The sequence below is a fragment of the Amphibalanus amphitrite genome, unplaced genomic scaffold, assembly GCF_019059575.1.
Source record: "Amphibalanus amphitrite isolate SeventyFive unplaced genomic scaffold, NRLGWU_Aamphi_draft 000352F_arrow, whole genome shotgun sequence".
In the NCBI taxonomy this organism is placed as follows: Eukaryota; Metazoa; Arthropoda; class Thecostraca; order Balanomorpha; family Balanidae; genus Amphibalanus; species Amphibalanus amphitrite.
The window spans coordinates 421,345-447,969 of NW_024881846.1; the positions used below are offsets into that span (position 1 = coordinate 421,345).

The following is a 26,625-nucleotide window of genomic DNA, read 5'->3' on the forward strand; positions in this document are numbered from 1 at the left end:
CCACCAAGCCGTCGCGGAGGCTGGAACCTTGGTCACGTGTCTGTTCAGCAAAGCCTGGTGTGTTTGAGTGTCGGTCTCGTGGTGGACGATCAGACCAGTCGGCTTCCTTGGCGGCCGATTAGCGGCGACTTTGGAGGGCCGTCATCCGGCCGCTCGCCGCACCGGATTGAGTACATGGCCAACGGCGCGCGCTAACTACTGTTTGGCACTGGCGCCCCCCGGCCCATCGCCAGCATCGCCCGCTGATAACAGCCGCATCCAGGTCAACTGCACCCATGCTGTGACGTTGCCTTGGTCAAAATGTCCTGATTACATAAGAGCCGTCATATTCCAGAAATTGTGAGCGTCGTTGACTGCTTAGACATTGACCTAGCTCGAGCCAACAAGCTTATCATTACATCTAGACTATTCGATCTGTGTTATCTAGAAAATGAATAGTGTGCATGGCATCGAATGAAAGAAATTATTCCTTTTAACTACCTTTGAAATTGGCATGCAAAGTATGTTAAGTGACGGAAACTATGTATTAAGTGACGGAAACTATGTAAATGCAAGCAATTTAATTAATTTCACGGTAGCTGACCGCTGGCTCTTTTTTTGTACCAACCCTTACTTGTACGACTGAAGAAACAACCATTGATGCAGTGTTCTATTGCGAGCTTAATTGTTTGATGCGTTTCCTATTGCGAGCATATTGACTTTGAACATGCTGGTCTATTTACGAAAAACGTTAAATGCATGTGTGCACTGTGTAGGTATCCTATTTTATTGAACATTTTATGCACTAAACGAGTAACCAACATGTCCTTATATTTGAGCGCATCCACATTCAATTAAAAACAACAAATAGCTCTGCAGCCTTGCATGCATGCCGCTTTCATACAGTGAACCTGGACAAAAACTTAATTTGAGAGTTGTGGAGCAACGAGAAGGTCTTCGACTAGTTATCGCCGTGGCGCCGGGCTAAAAACTGCCCCCGGGGAAAAAGTAGCCCTCCTTGGCAGCGGGGGACGGCGGCGCGGCGGTGGCGGCTCAGAGCGCTGTCGGCCGCGGGAAGGTGCGTGTGCAGGAGGAACAGTGCAGCAAGGCCATCACCGGTACCCGCTGCCACCCATCTTGTCTGACGGACGACCGGTCACGTGATCAGCAGCCGGAAGAGCGCCACGCGCGCGGTCAACCGGTGTGCTGCTCTGCTTCCGCCCCCCCCCCCCGCTCCCCCAGCCGTCACCTGCAACTGCGAGATTGGGCTGCAAGTTTCAGGCCGACAGTTTCTGAAGTGCACATTCTGACCTTTGGAGATTGTATCTAACAGAAGATCATGACCCATGAACCCAGAACTACACGACCTGTGCTCTCAAGTCTCAGTCGTTGAGTTGTAAGCTTGATACTTTTCTTTTGAGAGACATCTGAGTTTATCGGAACTGTGCCAGAATCGATGTTACTACTCGTTGCAGCCACGACATTACATCTAACAGGAAGGACGAACTAAGTCCGGTACATGAAGGAAAGTGTGGGACTTGAATTCTGGTGACAAATTCTTGCCTTGCAACTTCAGCATCGAGTGAAGAGGGCCGTAGTAAAACTAGTCGCTACTTCGCTTCTGTTGGGCCTTCAATGCCAGCCAGCCAATATGAGCGGTTTGTGATTAGTGGTGTTGTGACAACAAACTATCTGGGGCAAACAACACATTACTGCAATCATACTTAACCAATTGGTTGACTCCCGAAGGCCGTTTCTGCATGAAAGAGCCTCTTGTGGTTACGCCGCAGTGATTTTTCAACCAGGCTCCGGTGTTGTGGTCGGTGCTAGGATGCTAAATATGGCATTGGCATGCACTCGCGTCATTGGTGTTTATTAGACAGTTTTAGCTTTGCAGTCACCCAGTTCATGATCAACTCTATTCTGCTAGCGTGGGACTGACGAGCTGCACTCCAAGCTGATCCGCACAGTATTGCCACGGATCATAGAACGGATAGGCAACTCCCCCCGGCGACCTGTCTCCCCTGCCACCTGGTGGGCATTTAGGTGAACTATCTTCACTAAGGACGCGGCCGGCCTTATGCATGTGGGGGGCGTCGTGTCGGAGCTAATTTGGTGATTTTTCTGCGGAATATGGTTTCTCAGCTAGTTTAGAAGATATCTATGATATAAATGAGAATGGCAAGAATCGTTAGAGACGGGTAAAAAATTCAGCTTGTATCCTTTGTCATGAAAATCGTTGTTTTTAAACCCAGGTGGGCGACCTAGCGTTCCTAGCAAACTTGGTACTTTTCCGATCGTTGAGGGCTCCAATGTATATTCCATGAATACATTTTTGATAGATTTTCATCTAAAGATGAAATTTAATCTCTAAATTCCACAAATATTCTTGCATAAAGCCATGCGGCGTGGGTTCTATGAATTAGCCGGCCGAGGGGGAGGGCGGGTGCCGCCCTTCTCATAGTATTTATTTTTTGCGATAGCTCTGAACGTGCCGGCGTTAGAAAGCTGAAACTTGGCATACCTGACCTTTGATTCAAGCTGCATCTTACGACTTTAGTCGCATTTTCAGGTCAGGTCAGGTCACTGACTTATGTCGTCATAAGTGAACCGCTGTACGGTCCTCAGATGTCGCAGCTTCGCAACGTCCTCAGTGCCAGAGGAACTTGCACAAATAGATGAAATTTAAAGGATATAGTATCCTCCAGAGGTCTCTGAACTTTTATATCTCGGATTTTTCCTTAAGTCACATGAGGTCAGGTCGGTCACGTGACCTCACCATTAGGTATGGGAAAAATAGGGAAAATAAAAACTTCTATTTTAGCACCGGGAACGATCTCAAACTATATCAAGCACACGGAATCGTAATTTCTTTAACTCCTTGCAAGGTCCGAAATTCACTTTTGCATTGTTGATGTGACTAAGGTCATAAGTTTTTCGTCGATAACTCCCGATCAAATTGAGCCAGCGAGTCGGTTAAGTCACCAATGAACTCAGAAAGACCTGCCGAAGTATGCGACATGACCTCTTTCGACCAGCTTTGTGACCTGGGGAGGCGCTGACCTGACTTTGACCCGAGGTCAACACCTCAAGTTGACCTCACCCGAACAAAAAAAAAATATACCATTGGGTCGTACCTCCCCCCCCCCCCTCGGCCGATGCGTGTGTAGACAACTTATAGGTCCGGCGAGGGTTAATCTGTATAGGTTATTTTGAAAATTTTACCTCAAAATTTCAGATCGGTCAAAATCAGGCCATGACCTAATCGGTACATAATTTACCTTCACCCTCGCCCGTATATGGGGGTCGAGGTCGAACGGACACCCCCCCCCCCCGAGGGTTAACAAGCCCCTATTCCAGGGCCACTGGATGAGAGGATAGCAGGGATACATTAGAATGACAAAAGGCGGTCCGTGGCTCAACCAGCCTCGGGGCCAAGCCCAAAACTAAGGGGCACGCTGCTACCCAATATCATAAGGTATGACCGCTTCCGTTCATATGGAAACGTAAGCATTAGCAAACTGTTCACAATGTTGCCGTTTTAATGGAAACCGGCTAAATGTCGATACCTTGTAGCGACGGGAAGGAGCGTCTCGTGAAACAGGACCCGTGGGCCACTGAGTCATGTTTATGGCCAGCAAATCCATAGCAGCCACCCTTTACGACGTTATAACAGGTCCCGATTTTCCCGACCTTTGGGTCATTGACCTGACCTGGAAGGTCAACCGATAACCTAGGACCTTAAAATTGGGTATCATCGGCTTCCTCTCGTCACGGGCAACACGCTCGTTTTTTCCGCGAAGCTCTAGCTCGATCAGTGGCCAAACGGCAAGGGGGGGGGGGTCCAACGGACCCCCCCCCCCCCCCGCTTATACGTTCGCGGCTGGAAAAACACCAATACGGCCGAGGGTTAACATTGACATGTTTTAGTAACATTTCAGCTGTTAAAGACTCTCTAATTTAATGGTTCCCACCCGTTTCCCCGTGCCCTTTACATTGGGTGCGGAGACCGGCCGGCTCCCCTCCTTAGTGAAGATATCCGCGCCGCTAGATGGCAGCCCGCTCCGCGGGTACACCGATAACAATGGGCAGCGGGGGGAGTTGCCTATCCGTTCTATGATCCGTGGTATTGCGCAACACTGACCGGTACTAATCCGCGTGACCCAGAAACAGCGGGCGGTACTGCGGAAACGGACCTGGAAGTTGCCGCCGCGCATGGTGCCCGGCCCGCCAAGACCGGACCCCTCGTCCAGCTAACGGTACCGCCACGTCCGGCGCGCCGCTCGAGAAAGCCCCGACCTGATGGCACGAAGAGCCCCTCAGTCGCAGCGTGCGCCCCCCGCCTGCGCAATGGTCCGGCCGGCTTCCGGGCCGCGGTCGTGCGGCGATGGAGGTGATTCGTCAGAGGCGGCAGGCCCTCTCTCTGTCGCTCGCCGGCGGGGCAGTGCCGACTCGCCGTCCGGCACAGTCGCCTGCTTCCCCGGCCGCCGCAGGACCCGGCTCGGCATGGCGTCTGGGACCCCGCTGCGCCTGTACTCGGCCTGTGGTCGCCGGCTGGCCGGCCCAGCGCTGCGGCTGGTCGGGTTGGGCCGGGAGCTGGTCAGCCTGGTGGGCTGCATGAACTACCGCCGGGCGCTGGTCGTGCTGGCCCGCTCGGCGGTGGTCAGCGGCCTGCTGGCGGCGGCGGCCGGCGCCGGCCCGCTGCTGGCGCTGGTGCTGCTGCTGGTGCTGCTGCTGGTGCTGGTGCTGGGCGCGGCGGCCGGCTGGCGCTGGCCCGGCCCGCTGGAGCGGCTGCGGCGGTGGCTGTGCGCTCCGGCCAGTGCTGCTGACACGGACCTCCCCAGGTGAGACGGACCCCCTGCTGGCGCGGCACCCAGCCAGCCGACTGGTCCGCGGAGACCGCTGCTGAGTTACAAACTGGCGAAACTGAACGCGCCAAATCCCCGTACGAGGGGAGCTGCCAACAAAAGTGAAAACTGAGATAATTTTACTAATTTGCTCATTGGAGGGATCCTATTTCTGCTATAAAACAGTGGTGTTCGCCGATTTTCTTTCGACACGAGTCCGCACGATCAACAGCTCATCTTCATACATCATTTTATTTCTCAAGGTTTGGTAGTAAAAAAACATTGAATCTCTTCTATGATCGTTGCATGCAGTTGTATCTTATCTGACCAATACCTACTAGACAAGTGAAAAATCATGATTAGAAAGTAGTCACACTCTTCTTTGTGTTGTGAGCTAGATGGATGTTTGATTACGAGATCAACCAGCATAGGTTCAAGCAAAAGTAAATAATAATAGTACTTCAAGACAGGAAATTATTCGACAACTTTCAGCTCAATATTTCCTGTTTGCGGCGAAAGTAGTCGGTGAAATTGGTCAATGAACCTGTTTGGGTTACAGCACCCTCAGTCGGTCGCTATGGTCAATGGTGACACACTCGCGGAACCAGTCTAAAAATCCAGGGAGCTCAACGCCGGTCTGTGAATAGGCCATAGCTACGGTTGCAAGGTCCGGTACTACTCAACCATTGTTGCAGGATGAATACATTTGTCTTCCCCTTCCTTTTAGCACCGATCGCCAATGGAAGGTTCTCCAGAAGTTCTCGTTGTTTTGTCACTTCACTTGCGCGATTGACATTGCAGAAAAATAATGATCCTATTCCTGGCCAATGACATTAACTAATTTATTTCGTTTGGTTCAAAACGCATTTTGTAGCTTTCGATGCGCATTGAAACATTCTAGCTTACCAGTAATACCTGCTACTTGTTTTACGTAATCTGCTCTCGAGTGATCTATTACATCCAGTCGCACGCAAGCGTAACCTGTACCGTATCAAAATGCACGCAAGCATATGATTCACGGCACTCATCCCGCATGTTTTATGATCATGATCAACATTATTTATTCTCTATCCATTCCTAAGGTATTTGGTGAGATGTATGTCTGTCCTGTTTCTCGAGTTCGGTAGTATTTCCAATTGCATGCACCATCGACAATGAGCGTTCAGTTGTCATAACAGATCCCTAAGCAGCCAAAACGCTGTCATGCCATGGACTGAGTGTCTGTTGCACAGCTACAGACCACAGCTCTACTGTCGTGATGACTGACATTTTCATCTCGCCGCAACGTCCTTGCTCGTTTCATAAGACCCCTGAGAAAGTTTGCGCTCCTCCGCTGCGCTACTCTCATGACGTCCGGTGTGAGGGATCCGTTATGGGTCACAGGTCTGAGGCCCGCTGAGCCGGCGGGTCGTCGGCGCCGCGTCCGTGTGCGTCTCGCAGCCGGTAATGGAAGCACGACCGGCCGGCATCAGTCTGGTTTTTGCCAGGGCGGCACGAGACAGCCTTGTCCCAGTTACCGAACGGTGCTCACCACTCTGCGAAACGCCCGCCATCGACAAGACGGATCTGTGTGATCGGTTGGGATCTGGTGGAAGCGCAGAGGTAGTTCCTATTCAAACGGCCTGTTATGCAGGCACTTATCCATATACGGACACGGGTTCTCCTGTCCGTAACGCTGCTCAAATGCACTCCTGCGTTCGTCGTGCAGGGGACGGTCCTCAATTTTGTAGGGAATTATCATATGCCACGGCCTTAGAAGCTTTGCTTACTGGGTGTGTGTGTGTGGGGGGGGGAGGGGGGGGGGCGACTCGGATTAGGCGATTTTATTAGGAAACGGAAGCACATGCTTATGGTGAACTTGAACAGCAATGCAAAGCTGCTTCAGTTGGTTGACCTCCTTAGCCCATCTATTTACGGTATACGTTAAATCCCCTTGCAATTACGCCTATTTTGAGCTGAAACAAGTAGGTAAGCGTCTTATACGTGTCTGACTCATGTTCAGAATAAAACTGTTGTTCTTGTCACCAGGTTTATCATTTTAAAGCATAATCACACAGCAAAAACAGTTTTACGTCTCAGATAACAGAGATAGTAAGACAGTCACTGTACTTATATGCACAAGGACGAAACTTTGAATCCACAAATACGTAACCATGGAATTTAAGCAGACTCCCAAGCTCCTCACCTTCCCTCTCGTCACAGCCCGTTCGTCTTCTGTTCCGAAAGCAGACCGGACGTCCCGCGAACGACCAACAGCACACTCGGATATCGGCGGTCACGCGTCACTAATTCCCAGCTCGTGGCAGGTTTCATCCCCGCACTGACCTGATTCCCGTGCAACGCTCAGCTTTCTGGAAAATCGGCCAGCTGAGGCATTATGGTTTGTCGAAAGTGAACGTCAGACCCATATAGCGCCTTGAACTGATTCGGGATAGCTCAGCCACCTTTTTGTGTTTTTGTTCGGTTATACCCACAAACATTCGAAGCTGGTCAACTCATCCGATGTTTTCCTATCCGACAATATGTAGACATATTGATGACATCCTTGTCAGCAATCTGTTTTCCCTGCAAAATTGGGTCAATTTTAGTGGTTGAGGTCTAGTTCTATCGCTTTGGGGGCAGGCAACAGACGAGGAAAAATGTTTAACGATGGTGAAACTTTGCCTTTGGCAGGAGACTGCACACCTGGAAAGCTCAAATGACCTAATTAACAAAACCATATGCAAGAGCATATGAGTGATAGCTGAAACAAGCTAAGACTCGGGCTGGAAGAAGCTAATATTAGATCACCGTAGTGTTCTGATTACGGAAAACTCCCGCGCCATTCATTGTGTCATCATAGTAAACGATAGAATCGCGCTGATGCAGACCAGCCATTCCGTTCCATTGTACAGTCTGTCTTAAAAGTACCGCGCAAAGTGACGGTGGATCCATCAAGCCTGACCAAGCAAGGGCCTGCTAAATTTGAGTCACCGAAGCAATAGGAATGCGTGTTTTACTGCTAGTTAATTGCTGTTGTCGTCATTATTGTCTTAGTTTAGTTTTTATGCCCGTTTTAGTTCATGTGCATATGGAAAGTGTGAATGTCTTTTTATAGCACTGCATTTCACAACTTGACTGATGGCAAGGAACAGCCACTATGAGTGGATTTTCCTGAATAAATTGGTATCGGTATTGGTATTGGCAATTGACATCCTCGTCCATTCCTCAGGTCAATTGGTTCGGTGACTTTACAATTATAGCAGGCCCTTCCTCGGTCAGGCTTGATGGATCCATCGCACTGTTGCGCGGTGCTTTTGAGACTGACTGAAAAAGGAGAACGTTATCTTGTTCCCCTTATAGCTGCTCACACTTTCAGATGCAGGGGCCAAGCAAGTACTTCGTCAGAGTCGATGCTGATGTCATAATCCAATGGATCGATTAGTGCATCCGGCTGCATCTGTTCTATTTACGAATGCATCCCCTGCTGTCATTCAGTGACATGTCATTTTGTATACAAGTGCCGCCTTGCAGTGCCGGTCCTGACGGTCACGCCTGGGCCTTTGTGCTGGCCATGCACTGTGTTTATGCACTGTGCACTCTGCAGACCCTGTCCGGTCGATGGGCCCGCCCTGGTCGCTGCTGCTGGCTGGCTCGGCACTAGCCATGAAAAGAGAGCAACGACTGCAGCTCGGTCAGATCTGATCGGCCAATGTCACGCATTGCGCAATGCGGCCCTGCCTCTCCCGACTCGAGGTGTGGCGTGGTGCAATCGGACCGACAGCCCACTGTCGTGGCTCGGCTCGTGGTCGCCGCCCTGCGCTCTCGTTGGGTAACGGCCCGTGTCGATGATCAGCCCTCCAAAGCGCACCTGTTGTCAGTACTGCGCACTGTGCAGCCTCCGCAACGAAAACAGCCTAGCGGCAGGTCAGACCCTCATGGGACCGGCGGCGAGTCTCACAGCGGCCGGCCCGCGGCGAGGGCGCCGAGAACATTAGGCCGACCATAACCAGCATCTATGTGTTGTGAGATGCTACACCGCGCCGGCCCGCGTCGGGTCGGGCCGGGTCGGCGCGCGGCCGGGCCGTCAGCTGCAGTTGATTGCACCGGCCCGGCCCGAGTGGCAAGCACCAATCGGCGTCGCTGGGTCAGTAGGACGTATTACTCCATCGCCGGCGCGACGGTGTAAAAACGCGGACCTTGGTATCGGAGACGGTGCGCGCGCGCGCGCCGCGCCGTGGCGGAGGAGCGGCTGCGGTCCCTTCTCCTGCCAGCGGGTGCGCGCAGTGCGAGCAGACAGGCCGGACGTCGCACGCCGGGAGAGGTGCCTTCGGCCCCTGAGATACGAGCCGGCACGTGGTCGGCGCGCATACCGGCACCGCTTAGCAGTCGGCTGCACCGTCGGACGATGTGGCAAGTGGGCGCTCCCCTGCACCTTTTCTGCACACTCCCCTCAGCCCCCTCTGTCGGGGGGGGGGTCGCAGTGCCTCCAGCCGACCGTGACGCCTATCTGCTGCGTCAATGGTGACTATGACTGCAACTCCCTTGTGAAACGGAGCACTCGGCGTGATAATAGCGCCCGTCACGGTACACCGCTGCGCTCAGGTCCGGTGACCGTGAGAGTTCGTGACCGTGAGGCGGGGGACGGGCTGGTGTCGGGCGTCAGTTGCGGCCCCGGACAGAGGATGACGTCCAAAGGGTGACGTGAAAGGGGAGAAGTTCACCGAATAACGCCCGATCATCGGGAACGGCCGGAGCTATTGCCGCCGCCGGCCCGGGCCGTTTGAGGCAGCTCAGGGTCGCCCGTCGCCCGCAGCCGGTGTTAACCGTAAGACGAACAGGGGATAGAGTGCCAACGCTCCCCAATTATCGTGCAGTGGAGTAAATGGTACGTCAGGCTGTTGAATTTATGGGTATGAGAGGACATAAAAAGACTCAAACGGGGTGGGACTGTCACGGTCAAGGTTCATGAGGATGATGGAAGTTCTGCCTGAGCGTCGTTGGCCTCACGTCATGCGTGATGCAAGGTTTGCTTCGTTAACCATGCATCCGTTTCTGCGTCACAAAGCCAAGGTGAAGACAGGGAAATTTCATGAATTGAACGGAAGCAAAATGATATTAGTTTAAATTTTTACTAAAACATGCTTCACTGTCTCATCTCTCAGCATTTCTCGGGAATGTTGAGTATCCATGACAGATTGGATAATGATGTAAGAAATCTGCATTATCATTCATTTGTCTCAGTGCTTCGAAAGTCGGTTTCTGACATTAACACGGACTTTGCTTGTTTGCAGAGTTCAAAATGTAAATAATCTGAATGGAGAAATACCACTCCTTAAAGTAAACAAACAATATTGTTGACAGTTCAGAGGACATTGGCCTTGAATGTATAGTCAAAGGGAAGCTTATTTTGCCCTTTTTGCCGGTTGTTGTTGATGATGGCATGTCGGAGATGTGTATCAATTTCTTTGTTGGTAGGAATAGGGTACATTTGTGCAATAAATGCGGATTTCATATTTCTTTTTCTCCAAAATAATATCTTTTTTGTTTTAACCGCTACATCTGAGATGCCATAAGGTTATTTCTATCGTAAACCACTCACTTATCAGCCAAAAAAATATTTGAGGTCGATCTCCATAATTTTTCTTTAAACATAAGATGCATGAAAGGATGGAAGGATGCATGAAAGGATCACATGTCTCACCTCTAGCATTAAACGTTATAGTCGTCGGGCCGGTAGACTTTTACCAGCTCAACAACATTAAATCTTACAGGATGCTTATTCGGAAGTTACGATTTAAATGTGACGGTGGCTGAGCCGACCTCAGAATCAGATTGAGACCCGGCTGTCCTGTTGCTGTGTTTGCACTGAAGCTTGCTAAGATCAAAGCAAACAGGATGTCTTGTAATACAGCTGTGAACGACTGTAAAACATAGCCATTGTCCAGCACCAAGTGTTTTAAGCATACAATTGTTCCATCACGGCACATATGTGACTGAAGCCAAGCTGCTGAAATCAATAGAACACTGAGTGAACACATCAAAACACAATCGAGCACTTATTGAATGTATTTTAGCCTAGGCTCATCACTAATGCTGTGACTTGAACGAAAAAGAAGGCTCTTTCGTTTCCTTACGTTGTTCGCATTTGTTCTCATGTGATGGCAGTAATTTTTTTTATATAAATTTAGTCCGAACCTTTTGATGGGAAGGATTCACAAGGACAGAGCCACCGCTAAGCGAAGCTTGTTGCGGTGACCCTGCCCTCTACCCTCCGATCGCGCAATTCCAGTTCTATGGCAGAATTTAGAGTCCAAAGTTTAACGTGCGCACATAGCCGCGCACGGCCGGTCCCCTCACTGACATCGCCTGGCTACGGCCTGCCACCAACCGCATCCATACCTGTCAGGAGGCCCATAAATGTCAAGCGCCCGTCGCGCTTCGAACCCGGACTGTTGTAACCGGGAACGCGTGCTCTCACCACGCGGAGTCCAACGCTCTACCAACTGAGCTACGGGACCGGCGAAATTCAATACTCAAATTCAAACAAATTCGGCACTGCACCGCTTCGGCACTGCAAAAAAATTCAAACAAAATTCAATACTCAGTTACAAGTTACGGGTTACAACAGTTACGAGTGCCTAAAAGAGACCCGTCAATGATATTAAATTAAGAGCAAATACAAGTGCTTTTCGAAATTAGTAGAGCTATAACTGTGAAAAGCAAGTTTTCCGGAAGAGTTATTGGGATGCATCATGCACTTTCTCATTTGCCACATCGACGGGAGTATATGACATGTTCGTGATCAATTCATTGTCATTTTGAAGAAGTTTGTAAGCTTCTAACACGTTCCGTCTGACACACCATTGCGCCACGGAGCCATTTGCTCATGTGATTCAGTTTCGATTACATGAGGTGAATGGACCGCGAGAAATGTCAGCGCCGCAGCGGGACGATCGCGGTTCGACGTTCCGGTATGTCTTCCCCGTCACGCAGGTGTTTCAATACGTTTTCACCGGATCAGTTTGGTCATTGATCATGGATGAACGTGAGCTGTCTGCGTCTCTGCAGACCGCAATCTCACTTCGAACACCGACCAGCGCATACAGCTCTGTGGGAGTGCCATCAGAATGACTTTGCAGAATCTGCTGTCGCCGTCGCAGACTGCCCATCAAGGCCGCACCTCTAGAGATTGGCCACCTGTGGGACGCACCGCTATTCCATTAGCTGACCCTCCCCTGTGACAGATCAGCCACATATCTCTGTACAGTTCGTACCGGACAGTGCCCCGACCTGCCGGAATCCATTGAACGCTCCACTGACCCGGAGGTTCCGAGCGGACAGGTCAACTCTCCAGTCTACAGTCCCGTCGACCGCTCCGTCTGGGTTCATGGCGCTCGGGCGCCCGAGGCCGGCAGAGATGCGTCCGGCGGGCGCATTGATTTGCATGTTTAGGCTCCCGGTGCAGGTTGCAAGGGGACTGGCCAGGGTCGCCGTGTCGCCGGCCGGTGTCCGCACGACCCTGACATTCTTGTCGGGCCTGTCTGTCTCTGCCACCGCGGGGCGGTGCCGCGCCTGGGCTGGGCTCTTCGGACGGGTGCGTCCCAGGCAGGGATGAGGGCGCAGCGGAGAAGCCTGGGCTGGGTTTATTGGACGGGGGCGTGAGAGGCCGGCGGGCGTGGCGAAGCTGCCTGGGCTGGATTCGGTCCAGCCCAGGTCCTGGCCTTGCCTCCGAGACGCGCGGAGGCCAGACGGTGGCCAAACTCATGGCTGATGGGACGCTGGGCATATGAATCGTGTGGTATATCTGCAGCGAGCCATGATTCAATAAACATTGTTGAGATAATACCGTCTCACACCATGGTGTCTTAAATTTTAAAATTGAAATAGTTGATAGGAGCATAGTTGATGGAGCAAATAAAGTGCAGTGACACCTCTTGGCTAGCCTTGAGTTTAAGCTCGATATAGATATGAATACAGCCACGAGCTGGAAGGAGGCACTCACAACTGGCAGTCGGCACCCAGTTGAACAGGGACATGCACCTTGAACAATGGGAATCTGCATCGCAAGCGGAATTGAAGCAAATACGGCTGCATCGGCTGGCAAGTGGCATGTCTACATATATTCGCATCCAATTGCATGGAAGTAAAGTTCAAAGATCACCAGCCCGCTGCCACTGGCCCTAACAGAGGACGCATCTGGAGGCTGTGGAACCCCAGAGCTGAGCCCAGGATCCGCAGCTGGGTTTGGGGCCAGAACTTTGAACGACTGGAACGTCCCACCGGCATCGATTGTTTATAGGATTATGCTGTAGCTTTATGGTGAGTACAAATTGTTTAATTCAGTACTTAGCTAGCCTATATCACTTCTCTATGGCAGTACCATCAAGTCTGCTACTTCGTTTCAGCCTAAACAATCATCCATTCAAAGCATTTACGATGACTCCGGTGTGCTCTGTGACTTTGCCCCAGTCTCCCCCAGCCCCTGGTTTTAATATCTCAAGGGAGCCAGGTTTGGGCCGACCGGGCCCCCTTGCTGACCCGATCGCCGTGATAATAGGGACGCGTCGGCGACTGCTGGTCGGTAGTGACAGCTCGGACTTAGTCTCTGAATGCAGACACAGCACGTGCTCGAAACTGGGGTACACCCTAAAAAGGGCACAACGTTTAGCGGTGTCGCAAGCAGTCTTCTACTTCATAGTCATGGTGAATCAGTTATGTGGGACTGCTTCAATTAGACGAAACAGTCTCCTAGACACCTTAGCTAGTAAGTATTCTGATCGCTGTATTACCGACGTCAATAAACCCATTTGTCTGGGGTGTAACCGCTGCCTTCCCAGTCATGCCCCCCGCGGCACTCCTCCGTCCCCCCCCCCCCTCTGTGTCATCTGCAGTCCATGTGACGTCACAGTGACTAGGCAAGGTGCCTGGAGCCGCTAGCTGACTGGCCCGAGGCCTGTCAACAATGATGACTAGGCACTGCGGCAGGGGCATGAACAGTTTGAGCAAAGTCCGCACCTCGTCACTGCCCGGGATGCATGGGCAAGCTGGACCAGGCAAGACGGGCCCGGTTGGCAGCGCGCCGTTTTGGCTATTTTCTTCCATTATTATCGCATATTTTAGTGTCTACATTGTGCGTAGATACTTCTCTTCGCTCGCACTTCTTTTAAAGTGGAAAAATTCCATTAGCCTTAGTTAGACCAGATAGGCCTAGTCTTCCAGCAAATTTGCTAAGAAGACTAGGCTCTCACCTTGAGGTCATCCACGGAAGATACCCAGCACCTAGGTATACCATGTAACAGTCGACTGGAATGTAACGATAGCGAGTGTGCGCCATTAAACTGCATATAGCTTTAAAAACACATTTTGAATGCCATTCGGTGGACCACCAGCCCCGGCCACAAAAGGCTCACAGGCGCGCTGGCTTGTTAAATGGGGCATGGTAAGGCATCAGCGTTAGCGGTGAGGCCAACAAAAAGCGCCGTCAGGAGTCTCTTGCGACAACTGTGGCGCGTCTGTTGCAATACTGACACGTGACGTCATCTGTGGGCAATGGCAGGATGACGCATGGCTTTGGACCGGTCTGCTTTGTACAGACCGGTCAGCTGGTGGAAACGGATGGAAACCTGCCACTCTGCAGACCGGTCAGTGAGTGGGAAACAGACAGAAACCTGCCACTCTGCGGGAAGTTCAATGAGTACGGACGACCGGCGACGCCTGCTGCCTGGAGCTGACATTGCAAGGCTATCGGAATTTTATGCGCTATTGACCAAACTTTGACCGCTTACCGCTGGAATGGTTCAATATGGTGACAAATATTTCCGAATAAATACTTGAAAATACGAGTCGCATTATCGCTGTGCGGGCGCTACAGTGAACAATGCACATTAGACGTTGCACATTGCACATGCGTAAGATTCAGAGGCATATGACGCGGTAGTCATCCGCAAACTCCAGCGATGTCTGTCGCAACGGCTCCTACCTGCATTTGGTATGTGGATTTCTTCACATGTGCTGGCCTGCCGCCAGGTCTAGGTCCTTCCGGGAGAGGCAGGGAGGTAAGAGCTCACTCGCTCTCACCAGGTGCTGGTGTCAGTGACACCGGCCATATGGAACCGTGTTAGAAGCCGTCCTACTTGTTGAACCTAGACAGACTCGACCCGATATGAACTTACTGACCCGGACCGACCGAACTCGATGCAGCCTATAAACCCGCTACAGCCTGACCTGACGTGATCCAAACCGACCTGACCTGACCCGTCCTGATCGGATACGAGGTCCGATCAGACCTGATCCGTCCTGAGCTGACCTGACCTGGTTCTGACCTGACGACCTGTTTCAGTCTGACCTTCTTACCTGGCCTAACCCGACCCGACCCGACCCTTATACCCGACCCGACCCTACCCTTATACATACCCGACCCGATCTGACCCGATCCGACCTGACCTGACCTGATCCGACCTAACCCGACCTGACCTAACCTGGCACAATCCGACCCAACCTGACCTGACCCGACCTAATCCGACCTGACCCGACTTGACCCGACCTAACCCGACCTGACCCGACTTGACCTAACCCAACCCTACCTGTGTTTCGCCAGGAATGGAGACTCGACTCTGCTGCGGCCACTGGGTTTCATGGAGAGTGGCGTAGCCACGGCTCACACCTACGGCTCGTCCAACATCGTCTACGCCCTGAGGATGCACGGCCGGCAACCGGTGCAAGGAGACGACGTCCTCCGGGCGCTCACCATCATACAAAGGTGAGGAGCAAGCGGGGAAAGGGAAGGAGGGGAGTACAGTGGACAGTTCAGGCCTCGGTTCAGCTGGGGACAGGAGGGTATGGTATAGGCCTGGGCGCCAATGACTGCATTGGTTGGTGTGACCTGAAACCCTTCACTACATCCATCACGTTCTGCTCTGATCTAGTATCTACTCTGCTTTCTCTCTTTATTTCTCTCTTTCTTTCTCTCTCTCTCTTTCTCTCTCTCTCTCCTCTCTCTCTCTCTCTCTCTCTCTCTCTCTCTCTCTGTCTCTCTCTCTCTCTCTCTCTCTCTCTCTCTCTCTCTCTCTCTCTCTCTCTCTCTCTCTCTCTCTCTCTCTCTCTCTCTCTCTCTCTCTCTCTCTCTCTCTCTCTCTCTCTCTCTCTCTCTCTCTCTCTCTCTCTCTCTCTCTCTCCTCTATTTCGTCCGCAATGACGTAATATCTGTTGTTGTGAACTAGTTTATCAGGAAGGAACGTATCTATATGTAGAACTTAACCGATATGTCCGAAGTAAATTACATCCGTATATCCAACGTCAAATCCAATCCATAAATCCATTAGTGTTATGGATAAAAGTTTCGAATAACGGCTCGTTACTCTTAAGCCAAAACAACAACCTCAATGAGCTCCGCGAAATCTCGCCTGCTTGCCATATGACTACGAGAAGACTTGACCTGCCGCTGTAACGGTGCCCTGGCATTCTCTTCCTGGCATATATCTATCAACTTCTTCATTTCGCATATCGTGCTTCACATCGGTCGTTTCTGCATCATGCATTGAACCCACACATTTCCCCATGCACCTGCCCTCCTCAGAGGTGGGTCACAGGTGGTGGGTCACAGACCGACAGGAGGTGGGTCATAAGAGATGGGTCACAGATGCGACCCGATCCGCCGTCTTACCGCAGTCGCTCAATCTCCCTCTCCCCTCCCCGCCGTTGGTCCGGTCCACAGCGGTAAACATGTTTACACCGCCCACTCCCGGCGGCCGCTCCCGAGTGGTCTCGAGGCTACGCACCTCGGTCCGTCGCGGTCGCCCGGGTCACCTTGACGGGCCAGACGACTGACTGTGGGAATCCCTGCCCGATTCCCGACCGATCCGTATGCGGAGTGAGATCTCCGAGACAAAGAGGAGGAATGGAAATGAAGACGAGACAGTGCGGGTGCTCGAATAGGTGGTATTTGTGCAGCATTAACCTGCTGTCGATGAGTAGGTATGTGTTTTTGACTATCCGTAGGCAAATTGTAAGCATTTCTACTATTTATCTTTTTGGGGGGTGAATTCTAAAGTTTTTTTTTATTTTCAGGCAAATTTAACTGTTCGAGATATCCAAGATAATCAATCCTAGCACTCATGTTTAAAAACTTACACGATCAACAAGATAATCAATTGTATAACAGTGCCACTACTTTGCGCACCACTTATCACTTTTTCTACATTAAGCCATCCTTCTCGTCAACCATGGCTCAAACTTCCAGACCATGTATTTTCGTTTCAGCCCGCAGTCTTTTACCGAAGGCCAGCTGACCCAGAGTTGACCTTCCCAGTGCATATGTCTACAGCAGTGTGTGTTGCCCGATCTAATTGTATAGGCCTGCGGCCGGAAACCTTTGTTTGCTGATACCGTCTGAGGCCGGGGCCGTATAGGCGCGGTCGACACATCCGTTTGCCGCTCGGACCGAGCCCGGCTGACTGGTCAGGGTCACAGTCTTGGTGTGGGTCGCGCCCCGGCGGCATCGTATCCGGCTCAGGGGTATGAGGACGGAATGGAGGGAAAGGAAATAAAGCTGTGCTTTGGGTTTGCTAGTCTGATGAGCGCGACGAAATAAGAATTAGATGACCTCATGGGATAAGACAAAGAAGTTAAAACCTTAGTAATAGCCTCAAAGACATTACATAAATTTACAACCTTTCTACAGGGTGTCCCATAAGTTCGTTCTCACCTAAATTTTACGTTTTTAGGCTCTCTTGCTTAAAGGCACGCTGAAATTGGTTCGTAACTGAGCTTACGTGGTTGCCATGGCTGGTAGAAATATGCTCCACAGTAGCTAATTTCTGTAGACAAAATAGTTTTTGCTATAGAGCCCGCTTCCTACAGAGACGGCTAACGCCGCAACCTAGAGGTCTCCGATACGGGTACGTCTCAGTATTTAGTCAGCACGTGACCATTCGCGACGATTGAGGGTGATTGAGGCCTACCAGTCTGTAGCCAATGTCCATCGCTAACTGGACGCACAGTCAGCAAGTGACACCGATGATTTGTCGGGAGTCAGTCACTGCAAGTTTATCCTCTTTCCAGTCAGCCCTCAGGAGTGAGCCAAGTGGCCAAAACTGTGTGGCGCCAAAGTGGCCATCAAAAGGTCAAAGGGTTACAAAGTTGGTAAGCAGACTTTTCAGGATGGATTACCAGCTGTCTAAGAGTGTTCTTTCGGGGTACATAACTCAAGGTGACTTAAGCTTTGCTTACCGGAGGGCTCAAAACAGTCAAAAACGTCTTAAAATGGCCAAACATGAGTTTCGTTATGCCTGAGGCTAAACAAAACAGAGGGCTGATGACATCAACCAGGTCATCAGGACTAACTAGTCCACGTTCGAAAGGAAACACCCGTCCAAACCCCAAAACAACCCCATAAGGGCGAAGGAGGAGGCCTCCGTTTCGTCCCGTTATGTTCCTATGCAAAAGGTCAGGGTCACTGTGTTGTGGGATTATAGGCGTTCTGGAGTTGACCAAGTTGCAAGTGGCAACCCAGAAACATTTTTGGGAAGCAGAATGCTTTTCCAAGAACATCTAGGAGGAGTTTCAGCCCTCAAGCTGAACTCGCGCGAGTATGAACATATTTATAGAGGAGAAAATGGCATCCGGGAGGTCGTAGGCCCATCTTCAGGCAAGACAGTGCATCAGTGCACAGGTCAAGCAAAGCTTAAAAGCGGTGCAAGGAGACTGTGACAGGCATTTGTGGCAAGATCACATGCCAGGCACCTCATTGGATCAAAATTTCATAAAAATTTGTTGGTTATGCTGAAATTGAGGCTCGTCGAAGCGTAGCGCTGTTCCAGCCTCGAGGAGCTCACGGCGCATGTCAAGTCAGTCTGGGTTAACTTTAAGCCTACTATGCAGCCAAACATGCCGGTTGGCATGCTGCAGCATGTATTCATGTGTTTGCCTATTAAATGAGGAGCATATTGAGGGGTCATAAATATATTAAAACGCAATGTACTCTGTTTCACATGCAAACATAATGTGAGAACGAACTTATGGGACACCCTGTACATACTGTCGTTAATTGACGGCTGATCGCATCAAGGGAACAAATTTGATGAATCGAGATCGATATCGTAACCTGCCAATCATCCTGTCCCGTGGACTGACGTCGGCAGCTCCTAACAAAGCAAGGAGGAGTTTGGACTTTATAGAATGCCAATGAACAACAAAATCACATTCCATCTGTCAGTTTATTGCTGGGTGACTAATGCCCCTGTTCGGCATTCTCTGTGCGGGAGCAGTGTTTGTGTTGCAGCCGATGACCCTGGGCCGGAGCCGGCGGCCGACGCCCTGCCTCTGTCCTTGTTGAAGGCACAACAACCAGCTCCTATCCGCGCAGTGGCAAACAAAAGAACATTCCAGCCGGAGTAACCGGCCCCACCGGTGTGACGCTACTTAAATCAACGACAGAGAATACTCCAGTCGGGGGTATATAATCCCGCCAGTGCGCAATTAGGACCGGACTGAATCGGTCAACAGCCGACAGGCACCGGCAGAGCCGTGTGCCGCGCTCGGGTGATCAGATGTCACACTAGATTTGTGGCTATTTTCGTGAGGCCGGCTCTCACGAGTGTAACGGCACGGTGACCATATCCGTATGGCATGCGAGATGCTGACCGAAGCAGATGATGCGGTCTCTCTCTCTCTCTCTCTCTCTCTCTCTCTCTCTCTCTCTCTCTCTCTCTCTCTCTCTCTCTCTCTCTCTCTCTCTCTCTCTCTCTCTCTCTCTCTCCTTTTGTTGCTATTTTTATCATCCACACACATCCCACACACCCACACTCCGTCCCTCTCACAACAATTGACCTTGCCCTTGGGACAACCGACCCAGAGTTGTCTGTGCTGACCTCTGATCGGCGACCATGACCAAATGGCTGTTATTGGGGGTTATGTCACCACCAGCTGGTTTTCCAACCACGACGGCCCGACAGGTTGCGTTATCCACCCAGGACACGACATTCAACGCTCGTGTGACCGTACTGGGTCGGTGGGTAGGGGCATGGGCACCAACAGTCGAGACGGCAAGTCACGCCGATTTTCGCAAGCTTCGGGGCAATCGAGTCTGAACTCGGGAGTGAAGCTGGGTGGAGGTCACATTTAGGGGGTGTTATTGGGAGGATTGGCAGGCTGGGTTTTGTGAGATTGAGCAATCGGACAATTGGACATGGGAACGAGCCACGTGGTATGCATTGTGGATAGCTGACGAAGAGATGATTGGGCCGTTTCAACAAGGGGTACTGAGCTAATTGTGAAATGGTAATTGTGTTAAAATGCGGCGGTGGACCACTTTTCAAGGTCTATATAGACAATCTGAGGCACTCTGGCCCTACAATTTTATCTAAATTTGGGTGACATAAAAGTTGAACCTGTATAATTTTTTTGCCTTTCGTGCTTGCTTCCCTACTGCTTGTGTCCTCGGTAGACATGAGAATATAGTCTGTTTTTTTCCTGTTTCTAGCACAGCTTAATTTTGAAGAAAAAAGAATATTTCATTGAAAAAAATGAATGCAGCTCATCGTTGCATCAGCCACCCCCGGGCTGGCACCTGGCAAAGCGTGTCAGTTACATCAGCTAGTGGTTACCGATAGCCAATATCACTGCGTTGTGAATGCAAACTTCTAAGAATGCGCATTGACATTTTCCTTATTAATATTTGAACGTGTTGCTAGTAAATTAACGGTGCTGGTTGTTACGCCAGCGACTCAGCACTCAGCATCGGAAGGACCCTGGATTACGATTTACGACCCTCGAAAATGGTGCACTGATTCATTGCAGAGTATTTAAGCTGACCGGTATTGATCATGGAAACAGAAGAAACACGATATTTCACCTACGTAAACTATGTTATACAAAGACAGAAATATTACGCTAGCAAATTAGGTACATTAAAGGTCTAATATATCAAGAAATAGGCAATTAGTTCCGCGCTAAATGCTCATGCGATTTGCACTCGTCATTGGCTGTGAAACATTTTTTTTTTAGTTGAACGATCATAATATATGCCTCTCTAATTGAAGTGCAATGCAATGTTGAATATCGTTGGCGTCTTCATTATTATTCCTAGCATACTTATGAATGAAAGATGAAGCGATATGTCACTAGTCAGAAGTCAAACTTGCCGCCCATGTGTTGTCATTCTGACGATGCCGGAAGACCAGTCGTATCCACTGTGACCCAATGTGACTGTGACTGACTCTGACCCCTCTCTGTGTTCCAGTCGCATCCAGAACCTGCGGCTGTGCATCAGGGAGGCGTACGGCCGGCGCTACTTTGCCGAGATGCACCGGCCGCGAGTGCTGTTCACCGTGCGGGAGGCCGACGACTGGATGCAAGAGTACGAGAGCCAGCTGCAGGCCGTGTTCGACACGGCGCACGGCCCGCTCTGGTCAGCCTCACTGCTCACCCTGCCCGGCGTCAACAACGCCAACAGCGAGTCGCACGACGCCAACGAGCCGGGCCGAGAGCCGCGCCCCTACCCCTTCGTCGCCATGCTGGTGCTCACCTTCTGTCACGCCATCAGTGATGGATCGTCAAACGCCGTGTTCTGCAACCAGTTCCTGGACGTGCTGAACAAGGTGGTGGACAAGGCGGAGATCCCCGAGGTGCCGCAGATCATGCTGCGGGAGCCGCTGGAGGACATGCCGCTGGGGAAGGAGAAGCAGTACACGCCGTCCGACGTCGTCAGCCTGGCGTCACACCTCTGGGACCTGGTGTTCGCGCCCCGGAACCACTACCTGGCCACGCACCCGCCGCCGGCCGGCTGTAAGGAGATCCGGATGCGGACCTACTCGCTGGTGCTGAGTGCCGAGCAGACGCGCAGTGTCACCGACAGGTGTAAGGCCGAGGGCGTCACTGTGCACGCCGCGTTCACGGTGGCAGCCTCGCTGGCGCTGCACGAGCTGATCCGGAGGCGGCAGCCAGAGCTCAGTCAGCTGCGGGTGCGCAGCGGCCACGTGGTCAACTTCCGGCGCTTCCTGCAGAAGCAGCACCAGGACGCCTACGGCTGCTACATGGGCTTCTTCGAGGCGAGCGTGCCGTCGAGCCCGGACGGCCGGTCCCGGTTCTGGGAGCTGGCGCGCGACACAGTGCAGAGCATGAAGCACCGTCTGGACACGGAGATGCAGCCGGTGACGTACAGCCGCCTCCTGAAGACGTTCATCAGCACCGACCTCTGGGTTCACCGGCAGCACACCAAGGAGATGCCGCACGTCTCGCACTACTTTGGCACCTCCAACATGGGCAACCTTGACCGGCTGTTCGACGCCACCGGGAAGCACGTCGAGGTCACGCAGCTGGTGCGCACGACCAACATCGGACACGACCTGGGCATGGTGTTCGCGCACATGTTCCACACGCTGCGCGGGCGGCTCATGTACAACCTCGACTACCTGGTGGCGGCGATCGCCGAGCCGCAGGCGCGCGAGTACGCCGAGAAGACGCTGGAGGTGCTCACCACGGCCGCCGCCGCGCCGGTCGGCGCCGAGTGAGCCGGGAGCGCTCCGGAGGCGGAGATCCGGAGTCCGGAGGTCCGGAGAGTCGCCGGGCGCTGCTCCGGAGGTGGATGTTGAGGTTCTGCTGGGCGCCAGAAGCTCCAGAGATGCTCGGGACGGGATGGATGAATAGGCTCTCGCCAAGAGAATGGAAGAGGCGAGCATTGATGGCTAGAGAGGAGCGTCCGACCTACCGCCCGTGGAGTACGGGGGAGACGTTTGAGCCTCAACAATCCGAATATCCTGACATCAAGTAGTTCGGACATCACAGAAACGGTCCCGGACCCCGAGCAATTTCCACCCCGGAGTTCAGCGCCCAAGACGGACGAATGCGCGTGTTTTCAGGACAGAGCACGTGCTCACCGAGCCAGTGAAAGAGAGTGACACCGTTAACCAGGACAGGCACGGGCATCACATGTAGCGTTTAGGTGGGCGGCGCGGGGCGCGCGGATCGCGCCCGCTATGGTCGCGTGTTGCGGCGGGCTGAGTGTATCGCGCGGTCCATCCCAGCGGGGCTGGGCTTCTATATGCTCATGGAGCTCCGCAAGCTCTGCTTTTAATGCGATCCGTCGTATGTCTTCACTTTGTGCCCCTGAATCGGTGACGTTGAATTTGCATTCACTTATGGTTGTGACTTGTGACTTAGCGTGTAATCCTGTGTGCACAGCTCTGTTTTTGGGAAAATGCTGTCATGAGTGTACCGGTTCGGGGTGGGGAAAAAGCTGGTCTGTCATTCTCTGGACGAGTTACGTTTGATGAGGTAGTGGTAATATGTTAGCGTGCACTGGCTGCAGGCGTGTTTGATGCACATTTTGAGGGTGGTCGGGGTTAAATACGTTTGTAAATCGTGTGTATTGTGTACGCATGTCAAGGAAGGTAATTGCTCGCTCTTCCGGTAAATGATTGTATACTTGAAGTGTTCGTTTTTTTTCTTTTCGATCCACAACGAGCACATCGGACGAGTGCGCAACAATACCTCCCGAGTTACGCTGCTAAGGTACCTTTCTACCTCGCAAAACAAGAAAATTAACTGTTCAGGTTCCGTTCACATTGCGATAATGGCAAAATATCAAGTACCTATGTATGTATCTAGTTACCTGGCGTAAAATTTGACCGAAATACCCCACGACATTGAACTGTTTGTTGTGCCTTCGGCGATGTTTCTTCAAAGGTTGTTGTCCGTTAGGCAGTTACGTGCACTTTGAAATGATCCAAAGCCCAGTTCTACGATGTTATGATTAAAATGCACATAAGCGCACACTGTGAACTAGGCAATATGCATTTACTGTTCAGTGTTCTGGGTGAAAATACACGTATTTATAATATTGTGCTCTTTGAGGGAAGACGTATAACAATGAAAATATGATAAAACACTGAAATTGAAATTGATTATTGAAAGGAAATACCTATCACACCTAAGGATGAGCGAATCTGCTGAAGATCTGAGCCTCGAAGTTTGACACGCTCTGTCCCAGACAATAACTGAAGCGGGTGTAGCAGTTTGATATCTCTAACGACTCCGGGTGATCAACAGTCTCATCAAACTTGGCAATCCTTTCATGCGTTTCTCGACCCATACCATTGCCACGCTTGTATGTTGCACGACTTTATTACAGCCAATAAGAAAACAATCGTTGAGTGTAGAATGTAGATTGTAGGTATCAGATCGCTTCGACAGTTCGCCTGCGAGTCATCATCTCGCTGGGAACGTTTCGTGTATTTTAGAGTCCATGAAGCAAAAATATGAGCGTTCATGGTATTTCGCTCTGATGAGTGTTAGACATCCATGTCCTTCTTACCGACAGCTACCAGGGACATTCTGATCCTCCACTGTCCCCTCAGTTCGTGCAAGTCATCGCGGTAGGCAGCACCGGCAGACACATGTTTTGGTGTTTGCAGGTGAGGATAATAGGCTTGCCGCTTACTGTATTCAAGGGATATAGTTTGCTCAGCTTCCGGACTTTAGGACTGATCCTCTCAGGAATATTACCTGTGGTGGGCAGAAGTGACGCGATAAAAGTCCTGTTCTGCATAAAGCTGAGAAGGCTCGCGGAACTTCCCACGTGCGCAATATGTATGTATTTATCAATAGTTCAGCAAGGTGCGCCGTGAAAACTTAGGTAGGTATGTAGCCAGGAGCCTGCCACTAATAGGGTTAATAGATCCCAAAAGGTTATATGGCGTCATTTTACACACGTGGGTGAGCTGATGCACACGTAGTTGTTTCAGCTGCTCCACCGCAGACCCGAGACACAAGCACACAGAGAGGTATTTATACACGACCTGCCGCCCGCACCGACAGACCACAAGGCTGAGAGCACAGTACGGAGCGTAACCGGAGCCGACGGCTTGCCACCGCGATGGCACAAACCTACCGCAGCTTATGTTCAGCTCTCCTTTCACACACAGGCTACAAATACGGGCCCCAATGGACGCCTGCTCAGAAGATTTACGCCCGAGCACACTCAACAAAGTGGTCCACCACTCAGTCGACACTCGACACTGAGCAATGCACAGTTTCGTTCACCAGATCGCAGCCCCGGCCACAGTGCCGCCTCGGGTTACCATGTCTGTGATACCCGAGGACTTGTAATGTCGGGCCTGACGACACAGTTAATGGCGGCACAAGCTCTACTCTTCTGCTACTTCTCGCTTAGTGACGTGTTTTCAGTAAAACATGGTCAAAAGAGAGCCACAAGGCCAATAAGCTAGGTGATTTCTGGTCATTTTGCCGAATATAATACCTTTAAAAATAAAATATGCAATACATATTTGGTCGGCGATTGTAGAAGAAAGTGTGTAGGTATAACATTGAACAGTGGTATTCATCATTTGATGAACATAAACCATTTTCACGACGATCATCTGGTACACAATTGGTGCAGATTACTGATTAGATGCAAATTAGGTGCAGATTTGGTACAGATTTGGTCAAACTAAGTTCATTGTGCATTTCTAAAAAGTTATCAGTTTGGGCTTCATGGAGCTTATATACCTCATTTTTCAATTTATCAGAAATAATTTTCGATTAAAACACTGAAATGAATTCCTGATATAAGGATATTTATTGTAACAGAGATTTAGTGTAGATTTGGTCAAGTTAAGTGCATTCGCCAGATATTCCGTAGTGAAAAATATTACCTTCCTAAGTATGCTGGAAAATAAATGCTTGAGGGTTTCCTTTTCCGTAAAACACCACGATTAAATTATAAAAAATCAAAGAAGAAAAAACGTCAAACAACATTTGTGAAGCATCAACTGACAAACAACTTTTGTATCTTTGGATTCTACCTCATCTCTTCCATTGTTTTGTTGGGTTAGACTCTTTCGGTTTAACGAGACAATTTCAGAGCCGCGGAAGGATGAAAGGAATAAAGGGGAGACATTGGTCTGGGCGGGCACCCTGGTGAGTCGTCGGGGCTGAATCCATCACGTGGACAGGCCACTCATGGCCCCGAAAGCGGTCACTGCACCCGGCTATGCAGGCCTACTCTTGGGGTGGAGCTATACTCGCATGGGATAAAGGTGACCTTCCAGCCCGGATCAGGGGGCTGAGGTGTGGAGGAGAAGGATTTGACTATCCTGAGTATGGAACGATGGAACGGAGGAGGCCTCTATTTCAGCATGTAGGCACATCTATTATTCATGTAGCCTTTTCAGCCATGGGTAGGTATGTCGCACTTAGCAAGGAAAATAATTTGTAGCTTTCGTACCTCAGGGTTTATTTTATACCTACCAATGGACTTATTCTCCATCTCGTCAGCTTCCACTTCTTTATGACGACTGTTGAATGCCCGGGGCCTGGCAGTGCTTTGTTTTAGACTGATTGTGTCGTAGCGAAAGAACTCGAAAGCGCTGTCACCTAAGCGAAGCCACAAGCTAGCACTTGATTTTTCTCATCCAAGCTTGCAAGTGTCCTTGTTCTCGTCAGCAATATGTCTAGAAAAATTAAATGTGTGAGAAGAGAAGTCAGGCTGAAGGTGACCCGGAGCATGATAATAAATATTGGGTGCTGGAAATGACGAAATATTTGTCTGCGATGGACAATGAGTTCCACAGAGTGCCTGCTCGAAGAGGAGCTCCGGCCTCAGCTCACCGCCGAGCAGCGCTGTCGTAGCGCCGACAGGTGACGCTACGAGCCGGGCACCCGAGGAACGACAGTCTCCACGGAGATGGGCAATTTACGGCAGTTACCTCTTGACCGGCTCGTCTAACGTCTTACTTACGTCCTAGCTAAAGTTTGACCTCAGGTCAGCGGTTTGGCCAAGAGAAGACAAAAAAGCCTAAGTAGATGGAGCATAGGCGTC

At 51.0% G+C, this 26,625-nt stretch overlaps 1 protein-coding gene across 2 annotated transcripts in view; it reads left to right on the plus strand.

The window, feature by feature from the left end:
• The window catches only part of LOC122389265, a 32,195-nt gene extending 8,554 nt beyond the window's left edge, over positions 1-23,641 (plus strand). Inside the window, exons 1-3 of one of the 2 annotated variants that reach the window (XM_043381124.1) lie at positions 4,152-4,823; positions 15,406-15,567; positions 21,046-23,641. In XM_043381124.1, coding sequence (XP_043237059.1) covers positions 4,282-4,823; positions 15,406-15,567; positions 21,046-22,315 — 1,974 coding nt within the window. In that variant the 5' untranslated portion in view covers positions 4,152-4,281 and the 3' untranslated portion in view covers positions 22,316-23,641. Of the gene's footprint in view, positions 1-4,151; positions 4,824-15,405; positions 15,568-21,045 lie in introns of those variants that run through there. The other variant, XM_043381125.1, reaches the window with a different exon arrangement.
• Positions 23,642-26,625: the final 2,984 nt, after the last annotated feature.